Source organism: Lipophrys pholis (genome assembly GCF_963383615.2).
Source record: "Lipophrys pholis genome assembly, chromosome: 21".
Taxonomy (NCBI): Eukaryota; Metazoa; Chordata; class Actinopteri; order Blenniiformes; family Blenniidae; genus Lipophrys; species Lipophrys pholis.
The window spans coordinates 24,759,195-24,775,335 of NC_137649.1; the positions used below are offsets into that span (position 1 = coordinate 24,759,195).

Sequence of the window (16,141 nt, forward strand, 5' to 3'; positions counted from 1 at the left end):
CCTCTCTCTCTCTGTCTCCCCCCTCTCTCCCTCTCTCTCTCTCTCTCCCTCTCTCTCTCTCTCTCTCCCTTTGTCTCTCTCTCTCTCCCTCTCTCTCTCTCTCTCTCTGTCTCCCCCCTCTCTCCCTCTCTCTCTCCCTCTCTCTCTCCCTCTCTCTCTCTCTGTGAGTAAATGAGACTCCAGCAAAAAAAGAACAATTACTTACAAGCTTCATCTGTGTATCATTTATATGGTTGCTACGACTACATGATTGATGAAACCATCTTATAAAAATATCTTATATATTATTTATCACACGTACTAATTTTCCGACTTTCACGTGAGTTTATACGTATTTTATTTCATTGATTCAGGCGGGTTTTATCTAAAGTTTGAGCTGGAAACATCAGATCTGGCAACCCCGCTCAGCATGGCGCCCTCTATCGGCCGTGTGTTATGCAGTTGGTAAACTGGAATATTCCCATTTCCCAGAGACGCTACTCTAAAATATGAAGGTAGAGTTTTCCGATGATCAGAACTTCAGCTCAGTTATGTAGAAACATCATCATTTTCACTAGACAGATTTCTTTTTATTTCATTTTTATTATAATGGAAATCTTTTTCTTAAATAAACTATTTATTAGGATAAAAACCAGGTGCAACAACACCAGGGACATATGAACATACAAAACATGAAAACCACAGTCTAATCGTGTATTTACATCTCTACCGGTTCACTGTGACGTTAGCACGGTGAACCGACGCCAACTGGAGCGGAGGTGAAGGTTTCTCCAGGAACAGATGGTCTCTAGCAGAAGGTCCAGCGACGGGCCACCAGGGTCCACAAGAGACCACCGAGAGAACATCCAGGGACACAGAAAAATATACTGTTGTACTTTGTGATTTGACAGTACTTTCACTGTCACTGTTTTTAATGATTAAATACATGATTAGAACTGTATTTTTGTGAACTAGTGCAACTTTGAACACAAGAACACATGGGGGGGGGGGGGGGGGGGGGGGGGGCTTCAAAATGAATACTTCACCAGCAGACGAGTCAAATAAATGTCTTTGAAAATCTAAATATGGCAACTCAACTCGCCTGTATTAAGTGTAACTCACACGATGAACTCTGAACCCACTGGATTAACTAAACTCACTGGATTAACTCTAAACTCACTGGATTAACTCTAAACTCACTGGATTAACTCTGAACCCACTGGATCAACTCTAAACTCACTGGATTAACTCTAAACTCACTGGATTAACTCTGAACCCACTGGATTAACTCTAAACCCACTGGATTAACTCTGAACCCACTGGATTAACTCTAAACCCACTGGATTAACTCTGAACCCACTGGATTAACTCTAAACTCACTGGATTAACTCTGAACCCACTGGATTAACTCTGAACTCACTGGATTAACTCTAAACTCACTGATTCTCACCCACTAAACCTTCACGATAACCTCTTAAGGTAAAACTAAACGTAATCTCACCTGATTCCCTCTCAACTTGTAAGATTAACTCTAAATTCACTTTCAGCACACAAACAAGTAAGTAGTAATTTCACAAATTACTCGACTACCTCTACTCTCACATTTGTAGATATTATTACTTTCAGCCTTTCAGGATTTGTCGACAATAAAAAATGTTGTAGTTAAAAATCCCCCAGAAGCTGAAGGAGCACTGAGGCGTTGTACACAAGCTGCTACTCGATTACACGTAAAAATACTGTTTGTGAAAAACATACTCAAGTCGTTGTGCAAATTACTAGAATGTTAGTTACTTTTAACCACATGTGATTCCACCGTTCCAAACCTGTGTGCAAATGATTACCTGAATAAATGAACTGTGTTCAGAGCTCGTAGTCCAGACGGGGTATCAACACTCTAAAGTAAACAGGAAGTGGATTTTTGGCTACAAACACGCAGATCGGGAGATTGTTTCACATTGTAATGTACTCTACTCTCTAGTTACTTTTGATTTAAAGTAGCCAAGTAGATGACATGAAGTAAATTGTACTTAAGTGAGTGAAATTTGCAAAAAGTACTTGTAAAAGTAACCAAAAGCACCTGATTACAATAATTGTACTTCATTACTTCCACTCCTTGTGGTTGTAAAAGTAGTGAAGTAAGTACAATTATCAAAGGATACTAATCAGTTAGAGTAATTTGAGTATTAGTTGCTTCCACTTAATTCCACAGTTCCCCCCAAAACTACATAATCATAGAAATTTAAGTATTTGTTACTTCTGATTTTTCCCATCATATAAGTGAGTGAAATTACATACTAAAATAAAATACTCATGGAAGTACAACTAAACCAAAATATGAGGGTTTTTTTCCAGCAATGAAATTATTTGTAACTTTTTACTTTCAACTTACAAGCTTGTAAAAGTAGAGACGGAAAGGATCAAGAAATGCTGCTTAATTACACCAATAGTGTCAAAGTATTTGCATTGTAGTAGTTTCCCTCGTTATTTTAAGAGTACTCTAATTAATTAAAACGGTACTTAACGAAGTGAAACTACTCAAAATGTACCCAAACGTTTTAATTATGGAAAAGTGCTTATAAATGTAGGTTCTAAAGTATTTTGGTCATAAAATCTCCTTGTAAGTGACCTGGTGGTGGAAACGCCCCCTGGTGGTGGAAACGCCCCCTGGTGGTGGAAACGCCCCCTGGTGGTGGACACGCCCCCTGGTGGTGGGCACGCCCCCTGGTGGTGGTAACGCCCCCTGGTGGAAACGCCCCCTGGTGGTGGAAACGCCCCCTGGTTGTGGAAACGCCCCCTGGTGGCGGCGTTGCGTGTTGCAGCATGGTTATTAGTTCGGGCCCCGGTACCGCCTCAGCGTGGCGCCTCAGGCGGAGCCGTAGCTGGCGTCCTGCAGGCGGAGCTTATCGTTCCCCAGCAGGTGCTCGCTGTTCAAACGGGGGTGGAGCGCGATGGCGGCGGCCGGCACGGTGGCGGTCTTCCTCTTGCGGCGGCAGCAGACCAGGTAGAAGATCTCAGCCACGTTGAGCGCCAGCGAGATGCAGGACATGGCGAGCATGAAGATGATGAAGATGGTCTTCTCGGTGGGCCGCGACATGTAGCACTCCACGGTGAAGGGGCACGGCGCCCGGGAGCAGACGACCAGCGGCACCATGATGAAGCCGTACAGGTAGTACTGGCCCACGATGAAGGCCACCTCCAGGGCGATGCGGAACACGATGGAGGTCAGGTAGTTCCCCAGCAGGTTGCCTCTGATCTGCACGTGACCCTTGTCGTCGGAGTACTTGGGCACCTTGACGACGTCGCGGCCGGCGTCCGTCAGCATGAGCTGCCGCAGCTTGTTCTCCTTGTGGATGACGTGGATGACGTGGGCGAGGTAGACGAGGGTGGGCGTGGACACGAAGATGATCTGCAGCACCCAGAAGCGGATGTGCGAGATGGGGAAGGCCTGGTCGTAGCACACGTTCTTACAGCCGGGCTGCTTGGTGTTGCAGATCATGTTCGACTGCTCGTCACCCCAAACCTGAAACATCCGACGGAGAACCGTTACCACGACAACAACAACATGGCCGCCATGTTGGAGGAACACGGTGACGGTTTGTTTATTGGAAATCAATAAAACCTCCAAGAATCCGTGACTCATGAGACCTGAAGCGTCGGGACGTTGCCTCCGTTCACACGACAACCGTTTTAAACTTCTGTTGCACTTTGGTGTCTGTTTCCACGGCAACGGAGCTCGCAGCCTCTGAAAACACGACTTTTTGAAAATGTCTCCCAAGGTGGAACTTTCTGAAAATGTTCTTCGACTTCATTACTTGTCCCCTGAAGGGCGATTTGTTGTGCAGCTTTTTACAAGAATGTTAAAAAAATACACACAATGGAAACAGTAAAACACAGTGAAACTGCGTTTTCAGAAAAGTTCTCCATATCCATGGAGATGGAACAGTTTCAAAAAGTTGCGTTGTCCCCTGTTTCCCAAGAGACAGAGTCAGGGCATTTTTAAAAAGTTGCATTTTCCCTGTTTCCATGGAGACGGAGTTGGGGTGTTTTCAAAAGGTTGCGTTGCTGCAAGAAGAACGTTTTACTCCGGCTGTGGCGCACATGTGAAGTAGCAGCGTTTCCGAAAAGTTGTGTTTCCGCTGTCTACGTGGAGATGGAGCGTTTTCAAAAAGTTCCAAGTTGGGAACCGTTTTCAAAAGTTTTCCGTGACTCCGAGCTCCGTTGTCGTGGAAACTGAGCCCCAAAAAACTATGGAAGTTTTGTGTTTTCACTTGAAAGTGTAAAGGGGGGCCTCAGACACACGGAGCAACTTGATTTTAATAAGCAAGAGGAGCAGATTTTCAAAATAAAAAGTTGTGCTGCTCTTTAATAACTTTAGATATTCGAGAATAAATAGAAACATTCTGGTGAATTTGTCAAACGTGATAAAACAATGAAATGTAGGGGGGAGGGGCGGAGTGAAAAACTACAGTAAGCACAGCAGAGCAACACCAGAGGGCGCTGTTGGACTTGAACGACACAGTGAGGTGAAAGTTTTCAGAAGTAAAACCACAGTAGAAGTTAAAAGTAGAGAACGGAGCCTCAGACCTTCTCGGCTCCGGCGCCCAGAACCATGATCCTGAAGATGAAGAGGACGCTGAGCCACACCTTCCCCACCACCGTGGAGTGAGACTGCACCTTCTGCAGCAGCGTGGACAGGAAGCCCCACTCACCCATGGTCTGACACACACACACACACACACACACACACACACACACACACACACACACACACATTAAATCTCCTCATAATCTACTTAAAGTAGCTGATTATAAAAACCCAAATTACTGTAATTCAGTAGTACTTTTACATACTTATTAAAATATAACAGCTGATTATCTTTTCTAAATGAGTTTGACCATAAAATACTTCTAAAGTTTAATAAAAGTCAAATTCAGTCAAATGAGACTTTTAACAACTTTAAAGGAAATATCTTTATTGTAGTTTGTCATATTTTGTGTTTACTTTATAAAAAGTATAAAACGTTTTAGGGTAAGATAATTATGTTTCATGTATTTTACTGCTGTCAAATGTGACAATGAATATTATGTCAAGTAATTAATTACAGATACTTTACTATTAAGTAGTTTGGACACTTTTTTATTTTAAAGAACTTAATTTTATTCCCTAGATTAACCAAATACAGTTTATACTATTCTACTTCAAGTAACTGATTAAAAATACTGGAAATACTGCAGTGTAGTAGTTTTTATTATCAATGAAACTTTAAGTTATTTCTTCAGTTTGGTTTTTAACTTCAAACTTTTAAAATCAGAATTAATAAAAAAATGTTTCATTATAATTTTCTACTCGGTAAATGTTTTATTAGTTTATTAGTACATTTAGAAAAATATTTGTTAGAAATATACACACTTGTCTCTTGTATGAATTCTACTTGTTTTTAATTTAGTTCATTTGAAGCTTCGAGGTAAAAAACAAACAAACAAACAAACAAACAAAGAACAGTGGAACGTTTCTTCTGTAAATGAATAAAAAGCTGTAAAGTCTTTTTATCTTTACGAGCACAAGGTTCAGATATTTACCTATATATTTATACTTTGATTGCAGGTTATAAAAAAGGTTTGTTTTCCTCTTGTAACGTGATTTTTATCATTGATTGTAAAAAAAGAAACGTGGAACGACTCACACACATGTGATATATTTAAAGGTGGGAGTACTCTAGTTACTCTGTAGTTACTTAGGATTTGAAGTACAGTAAACTAAAGTACCTGTACCATAAACATTTCTCATTCTTCATTTATTGAAATATTATCTATAATATTAAAATACTACTTGTAATGGCTACTACTTCTCTTGACATTAAAGCAGCGATGTCGATGACGTCACGTGGTTTAAACGCTCCAATCAGACAAACCATAATAAATAAAATAATCCGTTTCGTTCAAAAACAAATAACAACAAATATCCTGAGACGTAAGAGAAGAAACCGCGAGGAGCTTTACTGCTGAAGTCAAATCTAAAAGTATATAGATAAAGACACGCAGGATACAACCGTTACTTTGGACAACTGCATTTATTTCCTTCATTCTGGTGAGATCGCAGTACATTTCAGTAGTAATACTTTAGTTTTTGTTCAAATACATTTCCATCACGTGGTACTACAGTATTTTAGCAGATGATATTAGGTCGCCATGTCACTGCTGAAATAAAATGAGTTTGACCTCTGATTCAAATTGTACTTTAGTCCGAGTAAAGTCACGTTAAGAGTACACCAAAGTACGACTAAATTCCAACAAAGTATTCTCATTGAGCTACTTCCAGATTACAGTTAGATTTAAGTAAGAAAAACAAATTACATGAAGAAAATCCAACTTTTGTCAGTAAAAGTTCTTTTCCACCAGAGATTATCTGGATTACGCGTCAATATTTGAGCTCATGATGGATTATAAATCCCATTTAGTGGTTCTGAGCGGCGGACCTACCGGAGCGTCGTGACGGTTTACCGGAGAAGAGACGAGCTGCTGCCTTCAGCCTGAGGTGAGAGTAATCGAGTAGATGTGACGTTGTGCTGCCCGCTGGACTCCAGAGCAGGTTAATGATTGGCAGCTCGCGCTCCCAACATTCTGCTGCTCTTCATCATCCCTTCTTCCTTTCATCTGCTGTCGGAACTTTTCCACTGCGACACGATGGAAGCGAACCATCAACCACCACGGTCCCTTTCTACATGTTAAACTCGACATGAAACCTGCAGGGAATCGAACCAGGCACCCCGTGTTGGGGTGAAGCCCCAGTAAAGGAAGTACAGGTGCGTGTAGAGATGGTACAGGAAGTCCGATTTATTAATCGATCAGATCGATTCCTTTCAGTCTGAAGACATTCTCTTTGGACGTGTTCAAGTTTAGTTTGATGGTTTTGACGTCTGGAAGAAATAAAGAGTAAATAAAGAAGAAATAAAGAGTAAATAAAGAGTAAATAAAGAGTAAATAAAGAAGAAATAAAGAGTAAATAAAGAGTAAATAAAGAGTAAATAAAGAGTAAATAAAGAAGAAATAAAGAGTAAATAAAGAGTAAATAAAGAGTAAATAAAGAAGAAATAAAGAGTAAATAAAGAGTAAATAAAGAGTAAATAAAGAAGAAATAAAGAGTAAATAAAGAAGAAATAAAGAAGAAATAAAGAGTAAATAAAGAAGAAATAAAGAGTAAATAAAGAAGAAATAAAGAAGAAATAAAGAGTAAATAAAGAAGAAATAAAGAAGAAATAAAGAGTAAATAAAGAAGAAATAAAGTAAATAAAGAGTAAATAAAGAGTAGAACAGAACCTGCACACTGTATAAAGTTCTTTTAACACAAAAACTCATTTAAATATAAAGAGAAATATTCTGTTTTATTGAGTTATTTGATGAGGTTTAAATTTGATGCTTGTTTTAAATATTGAAATATTTTAACGTGTTCAAAGAAATATCAGAATATATTAAGATATAATCTGACAAACTTGAATGAGTTCAGTATTTCTGTCAAATAAATAAAATGTTATTATGATTCTGACTGAATTGAAGTATTTTCATATGAATCTCATGAAAATTAGAATTTCATTGATAAATTTAAAAAGTGAAAGCATTTTTTCCACTTTGTTCATCATTAATATGTTTAATTAAATTGTCATGTTCTGACAATATTATGTTTAATACTTATGTCATGAAATATAGATATATTTAATTGTATGAATTATTTACAAGGGGTTTATATGTGTGTATACTTCTGTTTGTATGCGTGTGCACTTGTGTATATAGGTGTATATATATATTCAGATAAATCAGTATCCTTTTTTGTACGTATCTGTTTTTACAGATCTGGAACAAATTAATAGTAATAATAAAAAGTAAAAAAAGTTTGCTCTTCTGATAAATTCTAATAATACTGCGGTGGTTTTATGATTTAGAAGTTTTAGAAGTTAAAAATATGAAGAATACATAAAGAAAAAAAAGTACTGTATTTGACACTTTTGAAAAGCATTTCTACATTATTCAGTTATAATAAACTAATAAATAAATCAGTTGTACTTCTTGTCTTTGGATTAATCTTTCACCCACACGCCTCTGATACGATGTTCTGTTCAGTATCACCCCTTATAAAAGTTAATTATTACTTTATAGTTTTACGATAGTCGTCTGGATTCTCTGAAAATATTTTAAATCAAAACAAGATAAGTTGATCTAAACCACCGGCCATTTTGAAAACTCATTGTTCGTTTGTTTTTAACCATTTAATGGAGAAAATAATGAAAAAAAAGAATAATTATATTTCTTTGACTCCCATCGTTAAAAACAAACGTCTTTACTTTTCTGACACTGAATAAAAGGAAGAAAACACCTTTAATGGTTTATTAAAAACAACAAAACACATGAAGGAAACGTTTCCATCACTTCAGTAGAATCATCATCGCCAAGCAGATTTAGAAACAATAAGTTAAAGAACAAATTCACCGTCGACAAAACCTACAGGTGAGTATAACCACCTGCAGCATGACACCTTTATTCTGAAGAAATAAAAGCAAAAATACATCCTACAGATCACGAGGAGCCTGCTGCTCCGCCAGGACTGAGCTGCTGCTGCTGCTGCTCTGGATTTGAGGGGGACTTTTTGAAAACCTTGTTAGAAATCTCAGCTTCAGTCTCTGGGGCCAAACAGCAGGGAGCAGATTTTGAAACTCAGCGTGCGCCCAGCAGCCTCTTCTCCTCCTTGGCGCCGTCCAGGCTGCCGCCCATGCTGCGGCAGCTCTCCAGCTCCAGGTTCATCTGGTTCTGCTTCAGGGTCTCCTCCGAGGTGGGCCAGCGGGGTCCGGACAGGGAGGCCGGGTTCTCCGGCGAGGTGATCTTGTGGTGGCGGCGCCCGGCGCCGCAGCGGACCCGGGTGGCGAGCAGGTAGAGCACCTCCACCACGTTGAGCGCCAGCGAGACGCAGGCCACCACCAGCATGAAGATGATGAAGATGGTCTTCTCGGTGGGCCGCGACATGTAGCACTCCACGGTGAAGGGGCAGGGCTTCCGGGAGCAGGGGAACATGGGCACCATGACGAAGCCGTACAGGTAGTACTGGCCCACGATGAAGGCCGCCTCGATGAAGATCTTGGCCACCAGCTGGGTGAGGTAGCTCCCCAGCAGGTTGCCCTTGATCTTCACCTTCCCCTTCTCGTCGCTGTACTTGGGCACCTTGATGAGCCGCGTCCCGCCGGGGGACTGCAGCTGCTCCCGCAGCTTGTTCTCCTTGTGGATGATGTGCATGGCGTGGCCCAGGTAGATCAGCGTGGGCGTGGCCACGAAGAGGATCTGCAGCACCCAGAAGCGGATGTGTGAGATGGGGAAGGTCCAGTCGTAGCAGACGTTCTCGCAACCGGGCTGCTGGGTGTTGCAGATGAAGCCCGACTGCTCGTCGCCCCAGACGCTCTCGGCGCCGGCGCCCAGGACCATGATCCTGAACAGGAAGAGCACGCTCATCCAGATCTTCCCAATCACGGTGGAGTGGGACTGGACCTTCTCCAGCAGACTCGACAGGAAGCCCCAGTCTCCCATCTTCACACTTTTCACGTTCTGATCTGCCAAGGAAACAGTTGAGAAGAACATGAGTACATGTCTTTTACTGAACGGTCCGAAGCTACCTCACAAGAACCGGCAGATCCACACACACATCAAGTACTTTGAGGTTCAGTGGCCAAAAGACGCTCATGTGGGGAATGGAACCGCAGCACGACCCGGGCTCCAGTAGCACTCCTTCTCCCGAGAACATTAACCACAACTTCTTATTCAATCAATAGAGCAGTGATAAAGGAAAAGGCCGCGCTGCTTTGTCAATACATCTTTCTTTTGTTGGGTCTTGAATTTTACTTCATGAACCTCCAGGTATTCGGTCAATATTGAAGCCAAATAATTATTAATCAGGTTCTGAAAGGACTCACTTCACCATGGATTGTAAGGAAAGCATTTCATAGAGATCAAACTTAAGACATAAAGACAAAACGAGCAAACCAAAGTCAAAAACGTGTTAATTTCCCCAGAAAGACGTAAATCTCTGTATTTCCGTTAAAACCGTAGAGGAGCAGGTTTTCCTGGAGCAGGTTGCTTCTTACCTGCTGGCCTGGTCTGGGAGGTCTGGGAGGTCTGGGAGGTCTGGGAGGTCTGGCTGCCGTCGGGACGAATGGCTAACTGTCGGTTGGACCTTGGAGTTGGTGGAGTTGGTCTGATGAGGGACGGAGTTACGCAACTCACATCTGGCTGCTGTGTCACGTTGCTCCCGTCAGCAATCCGGAGCAGAAACAAAGTTGAAGGAAAAAGACGAGTTGTAATGATTGACTGGTAGTCGGAGGCCTGACGCCTGCTGGAGGACGCCTACCGGAGGACGCCTGCCGGAGGACGCCTGGTCTGAGGACGCCTGGTGGAGGACGTCTGGCCGGAGGACGCCTGCTGGAGGACGCCTGCCGGAGGACGTCTGGCCGGAGGACGCCTGGTCTGAGGACGCCTGGCCGGAGGACGCCTGGTCTGAGGACGCCTGCTGGAGGACGCCTGGTCTGAGGACGCCTGGTCTGAGGACGCCTGGTGGAGGACGTCTGGCCGGAGGACGCCTGCTGGAGGACGCCTGCCGGAGGACGTCTGGCCGGAGGACGCCTGGTCTGAGGACGCCTGGCCGGAGGACGCCTGCTGGAGGACGCCTGGTCTGAGGACGCCTGGCCGGAGGACGCCTGGTCGGAGGACGCCTGGCCGGAGGACGCCTGGTCGGTCAACACCACCAACACCATCACCACCACCAGCAACAACAACAACAACAACAACAACAACAACACCACCTCTCCTGCTCCAGGTGCCTCTCCTCCACGAGGTGCCTCTCCTCCACCAGGCGCCTCTCCTGCTCCAGGTGCCTCTCCTCCACCAGGCGCCTCTCCTCCACCAGGTGCCTCTCCTCCACCAGGCGCCTCTCCTGCTCCAGGTGCCTCTCCTCCACCAGGCGCCTCTCCTCCACCAGGTGCCTCTCCTCCACCAGGCGCCTCTCCTGCTCCAGGTGCCTCTCCTCCACCAGGCACCTCTCCTCCACCAGGTGCCTCTCCTCCACCAGGCGCCTCTCCTGCTCCAGGTGCCTCTCCTCCACCAGGTGCCTCTCCTCCACCAGGCACCTCTCCTCCACCAGGTGCCTCTCCTCCACCAGGCGCCTCTCCTGCTCCAGGTGCCTCTCCTCCACCAGGTGCCTCTCCTCCACCAGGTGCCTCTCCTCCACCAGGCGCCTCTCCCTGAGGCTCTTTATGGGATTTGTTTGAATAAGCTTTGCTGAATCGTTAGAAACAGTCGGAGCTACTTCTTCCCACATGTTCCTCTTTATGTCCAGTGAGAGAACAGCTATAGAAAGAAAAACTAAACTAAATATATACAAATAAATAATAATAATAAATAAAATATATGATTATCAATAGTAATAATAATAATAATAATAATAATAATAATAATAATAGGAGGAAGAGGAGGGGGAGCAGTGGGAGGAGGAGGGAGAGGGGGAGGAAGAGGAGGGGGGGGGGAGGGGATGGGGAGGGGGAGGAGGAAGAGGAGGGGGGATGGGGAGGGGGAGGAGGGAATATCTGAAAAGTTTAGTCTTTTCACCTGAAATGGTTTCCAGCATAAAGACCCTTAAAGAAGATGAAGATAAAGTTTGAATAATTTCCACCAATTCTTGAGCAACTTTCTACTGATTGCAGCAGTTTGAAGTTTGATCCCAGTAAAGCTCCAGACTGAAGATGTGAAAGTGCTGATAGGACAGACGCTCCGGTTAGAGACTCAAGACAGAAAGAAAAAGACAATCGTCCTGCAGTTCCGTCTGAAATGTGAATTTATTGAATGAAAATGGCGCTTTTGTTTTGAAGGACGAAGGCAATCCTCTGTGGAAAAGGTCATTTTAGGGCAACTTTTTCATGAGAACGAGTCGTATTGACAGAAGCTGTTCCTCTATTTACCACACACACACACACACACACACACACACACACACACACACACACACACACACACACACACACACACACACACACACACACACACACCACTGCGTGGAGTCAGATGTGGATTTCTCCGATGTTGTTCTCGGACGCCACGTTCCTGTTGACCTCTCCGACCCCGTTGACGCCCAGCTTGCGCCCCTGTAGCTCCGCCTCCAGGTTGGCGAAGTTCTGCACGGCCTCGACGCCACGGCGGCCGAACATCCTCCGGTCGGCGAGCGGCGGGGTGACGGCCGTCACGGTGTAGTCCTGCCGCCGGGCCAGGCACTCCTTCACCGCCTTCACACAGAGGTAGAGGAGCTCCACCAGGCTGAGCGCCAGCGACACCACCGCCGCCACCAGCATGAACCAGATGATGACCGACTTCTCGGTGGGCCGCGACAGGAAGCAGTCCACCTTGTGGGGGCAGGGGAAGCGGGTGCAGACGTAGCGGGTCTGCAGGGTGAAGCCGTACAGGAAGTACTGGCCCACGATGAAAAGCACCTCCAGGACGATCTTGGCCAGCAGGTGGAGCACGTAGCTGCGCAGCAGGCGGCCGCGGATGCTGATCTTGCCGCTGCTCTTGGTGTACTTGGGAACTTTGGAGGTACTCTGGAGGAAGAGGCCGGCCGGGCCGTGCAGCGCCGCCTGCTTCCTCATCTTCTCCTTCATCTGGGAGCAGAAGAACAACAGACCAGGGGCCTCATTTATAAAACCTTCCTAGGATTCCTACTAAAAATCTTTAGCATGTAGCATGTAGCATCGCTGGAGAATGAGCTCTGAAAATCTTTAGCATGTAGCATGTAGCATCGCTGGAGAATGAGCTCTGAAAATCTTTAGCATGTAGCATCGCTGGAGAATGAGCTCTGAAAATCTTTAGCATGTAGCATGTAGCATCGCTGGAGAATGAGCTCTGAAAATCTTTAGCATGTAGCATGTAGCATCGCTGGAGAATGAGCTCTGAAAATCTTTAGCATGTAGCATGTAGCACAGCTCGGCGTCACCTCCTGAGCAGTTAAACTAGTGACTGACATCACTCTAACTCTGCTGGTCTAAATGGCTCTGCTCATCAGGTTGCTGGTGATGAAGTTGCTGGTGATGAAGTTGCTGGTGATGAAGTTGCTGCTTTTGTGTCAACTAGCTTACTCCTCTTGATATTTTCTACGATCATATTTTAGTCTTTCTACACTTTTGTCTAAACCGTGGACATCACTTGTCCTCTATTGCGTACTTTCTGATCAGTATCGGACCAGAGACGATACTGGATTGGGTATCGGACCAGAGACGATACTGGATTGGGTATCGGACCAGAGACGATACTGGTTTGGGTATCGGACCAGAGACGATACTGGATTGGGTATCGGACCAGAGACGATACTGGATTGGGTATCGGACCAGAGACGATACTGGATTGGGTATCGGACCAGAGACGATACTGGTTTGGGTATCGGACCAGAGACGATACTGGTTTGGGTATCGGACCAGAGACGATACTGGTTTGGGTATCGGACCAGAGACGATACTGGTTTGGGTATCGGACCAGAGACGATACTGGTTTGGGTATCGGACCAGAGACGATACTGGTTTGGGTATCGGACCAGAGACGATACTGGTTTGGGTATCGGTGCATGCTGATGGTGTGAAGGCTTGTGTTGGAGAGTCTCACCTTCTTCTCGGAGTGGATGACGTGCAGGACGTGGCCCAGGTAGAGCAGCATGGGCGTAGCGATGGCGATGATCTGCAGCACCCAGAAGCGGACGTGGGAGATGGGGAAGGCCAGGTCGTAGCACACGTTCTCGCAGCCCGGCTGCTGGGTGTTGCACACGAAGTCCGACTTCTCGTCTCCCCACACCTGGACCAGAAGACGACCAGGTGAGTCAGACACGAGCCGGGAAAACAACAAGTGGAAGAGTAAAGAAAAAACCACAACTACAGTTTCAAAAGAGAACCTAATCTACTGAGCTGATTTACGCTTGGTCGCCATTTTGAGTCGTTTTAACCATTTCAAATAAAATTATATCTTTTCTCGAACTTTAAGAAATTTCTTTTGCTGCTTTTCAAACTTCGGGCTCGTTTAAACGACAAGGAGTTCAAGTGAAAACAGCAACAAACAGCAGTTTTTGGCTCGGAGCTTCAGAAAAAGCAACTTTTTTAACATTTTTAAAAGCATTACGACTCTGTGAAATGCTACCGTGTCACCGTAACAACAATCCAATATGGTACTTTTATTTTGACAGTCACCGTAACAACAATCCAATATGGTACTTTTATTTTGACAGTCACCGTAACAACAATCCAATATGGTACTTTTATTTTGACAGTCACCGTAACAACAATCCAATATGGTACTTTTATTTTGACAGTCACCGTAACAACAATCCAATATGGTACTTTTATTTTGACAGTCACCGTAACAACAATCCAATATGGTACTTTTATTTTGACAGTCACCGTAACAACAATCCAATATGGTACTTTTATTTTGACAGTCACCGTAATAACAATTCATTATGGTACTTTTATTTTGACAGTCACCATAATAACAATCCAATATGGTTCTTTTATTTTGACAGTCACCATAATAACAATCCAACTTGGTGGTCTGTCCACTAGAATGTCCTCCCAGTGTTCATGTTTAGAGCTCATTGTTCTCTGCTGTGTGTGTGTGTGTGTGTGTGAGTGTGTGTGTGTGTGTGTGTGTGTGTGTGTGTATATTTTCAGTACTAAAACTAACAACAGCACCAACTAGTGGAAATACAGGAAAACCACATCGTTTCACACTGTTCCTGGAACAGTGTGAAACGCTACCTTGTCACTGGGATTATTGGAGTGCAGTGGTTCTAAGAGTTCTAAGGTTCCAGGAGGTTCTGCTGCCCCAGTGGTTCTCTGACCTTCTCGGCTCCAGTGTGAAGAACCATGATGCGGAAGACGAACAGCACAGTGAGCCAGACCTTCCCGATCACCGTGGAGTGACTCTGCACTTTGTCCAGCAGGCGGCCCAGGAGATCCCACTCGCCCATCGCAGCGCCTTCAAGCCGGCTCTATGTGAGGACACACTGGAAATAACTCCTCACACACTGGAAATAACTCCTCACACACTGGAAATAACGCCTCACACACTGGAAATAACTCCTCACACACTGGAAATAACTCCTCACACACTGGAAATAATTCCTCACACTGGAAATAACTCCCCACACACTGGAAATAACTCCTCACACACTGGAAATAACTCCCACACACTGGAAATAACTCCTCACACACTGGAAATAACTCCTCACACTGGAAATAACTCCTCACACACTGGAAATAATTCCTCACACTGGAAATAACTCCCCACACACTGGAAATAACGCCCCACACACTGGAAATAACGCCTCACACACTGGAAATAACTCCTCACACACTGGAAATAACTCCTCACACTGGAAATAACTCCTCACACACTGGAAATAATTCCTCACACTGGAAATAACTCCCCACACACTGGAAATAACTCCCCACACACTGGAAATAACTCCTCACACACTGGAAATAACTCCCACACACTGGAAATAACTCCTCACACTGGAAATAACTCCTCACACACTGGAAATGACTCCTCACACTGGAAATAACGCCTCACACACTGGAAATGACTCCTCACACTGGAAATAACTCCTCACACACTGGAAACAACTACCCCACACTGGAAATAACTCCCCCACACACTGGAAATAACTCCTCACACACTGGAAATAACTCCTCACACTGGAAATAACTCCTCACACTAGAAATAACTCCTCACACACTGGAAATAACTCCTCACACACTGGAAATAACTCCCCACACTGGAAATAACTCCTCACACTAGAAATAACTCCTCACACACTGGAAATAACCCCTCACACTGGAAATAACCCCTCACACTGGAAATAACCCCTCACACTGGAAATAACTCCTCACACACTGGAAATAACTCCTCACACTGGAAATAACTCCTCACACTGGAAATAACTCCTCACACTAGAAACAACTCCTCACACACTGGAAATAACTCCTCACACACTAGAAATAACTCCTCACACACTGGAAATAACTCCTCACACTGGAAATAACTCCTCACACTAGAAACAACTCCTCACACACTGGAAATAACTCCTCACACACTGGAA

General features: G+C 44.4%; 2 protein-coding genes across 2 annotated transcripts; both read right to left on the reverse strand.

Moving 5' to 3' along the window:
• Positions 1–641: 641 nt before the first annotated feature.
• Positions 642–6,526, reverse strand: LOC308126213 (gap junction Cx32.2 protein-like). The gene is made up of 3 exons (XM_080490419.1): positions 6,460–6,526; positions 4,564–4,695; positions 642–3,499 (listed from the first exon to the last, which is right to left on the reverse strand). Exons 2-3 carry the CDS (start codon positions 4,690–4,692, stop codon positions 2,843–2,845), a joined length of 786 nt encoding a protein of 261 aa, XP_080346545.1. The 5' UTR covers positions 4,693–4,695; positions 6,460–6,526; the 3' UTR covers positions 642–2,842.
• Positions 6,527–8,350: 1,824 nt separating this feature from the next.
• Positions 8,351–15,007, reverse strand: LOC308126074 (uncharacterized protein; the record flags this gene model as incomplete). Its single annotated transcript, XM_080490175.1, has 6 exons — positions 8,351–9,569; positions 10,101–10,210; positions 10,344–10,739; positions 12,100–12,659; positions 13,654–13,839; positions 14,879–15,007. The coding sequence occupies 6 exons, from the start codon at positions 15,005–15,007 to the stop codon at positions 8,686–8,688; spliced, it is 2,265 nt and encodes a 754-aa protein (XP_080346301.1). The 3' UTR covers positions 8,351–8,685.
• Between the last annotated feature and the right edge of the window lie 1,134 nt (positions 15,008–16,141).

What these genes read in the sequence shown, in the direction of transcription:
- LOC308126213 (XM_080490419.1), bottom strand. Translation starts at nt 4,692, where the DNA reads ATGGGTGAGTGGGGCTTCCTGTCCACGCTGCTGCAGAAGGTGCAGTCT. An exon ending in TGGGCGCCGGAGCCGAGAAG is followed by an intron (nt 3,500 to 4,563) that starts GTCTGAGGCTCC and finishes CGGATGTTTCAG; the next exon opens with GTTTGGGGTGACGAGCAGTC.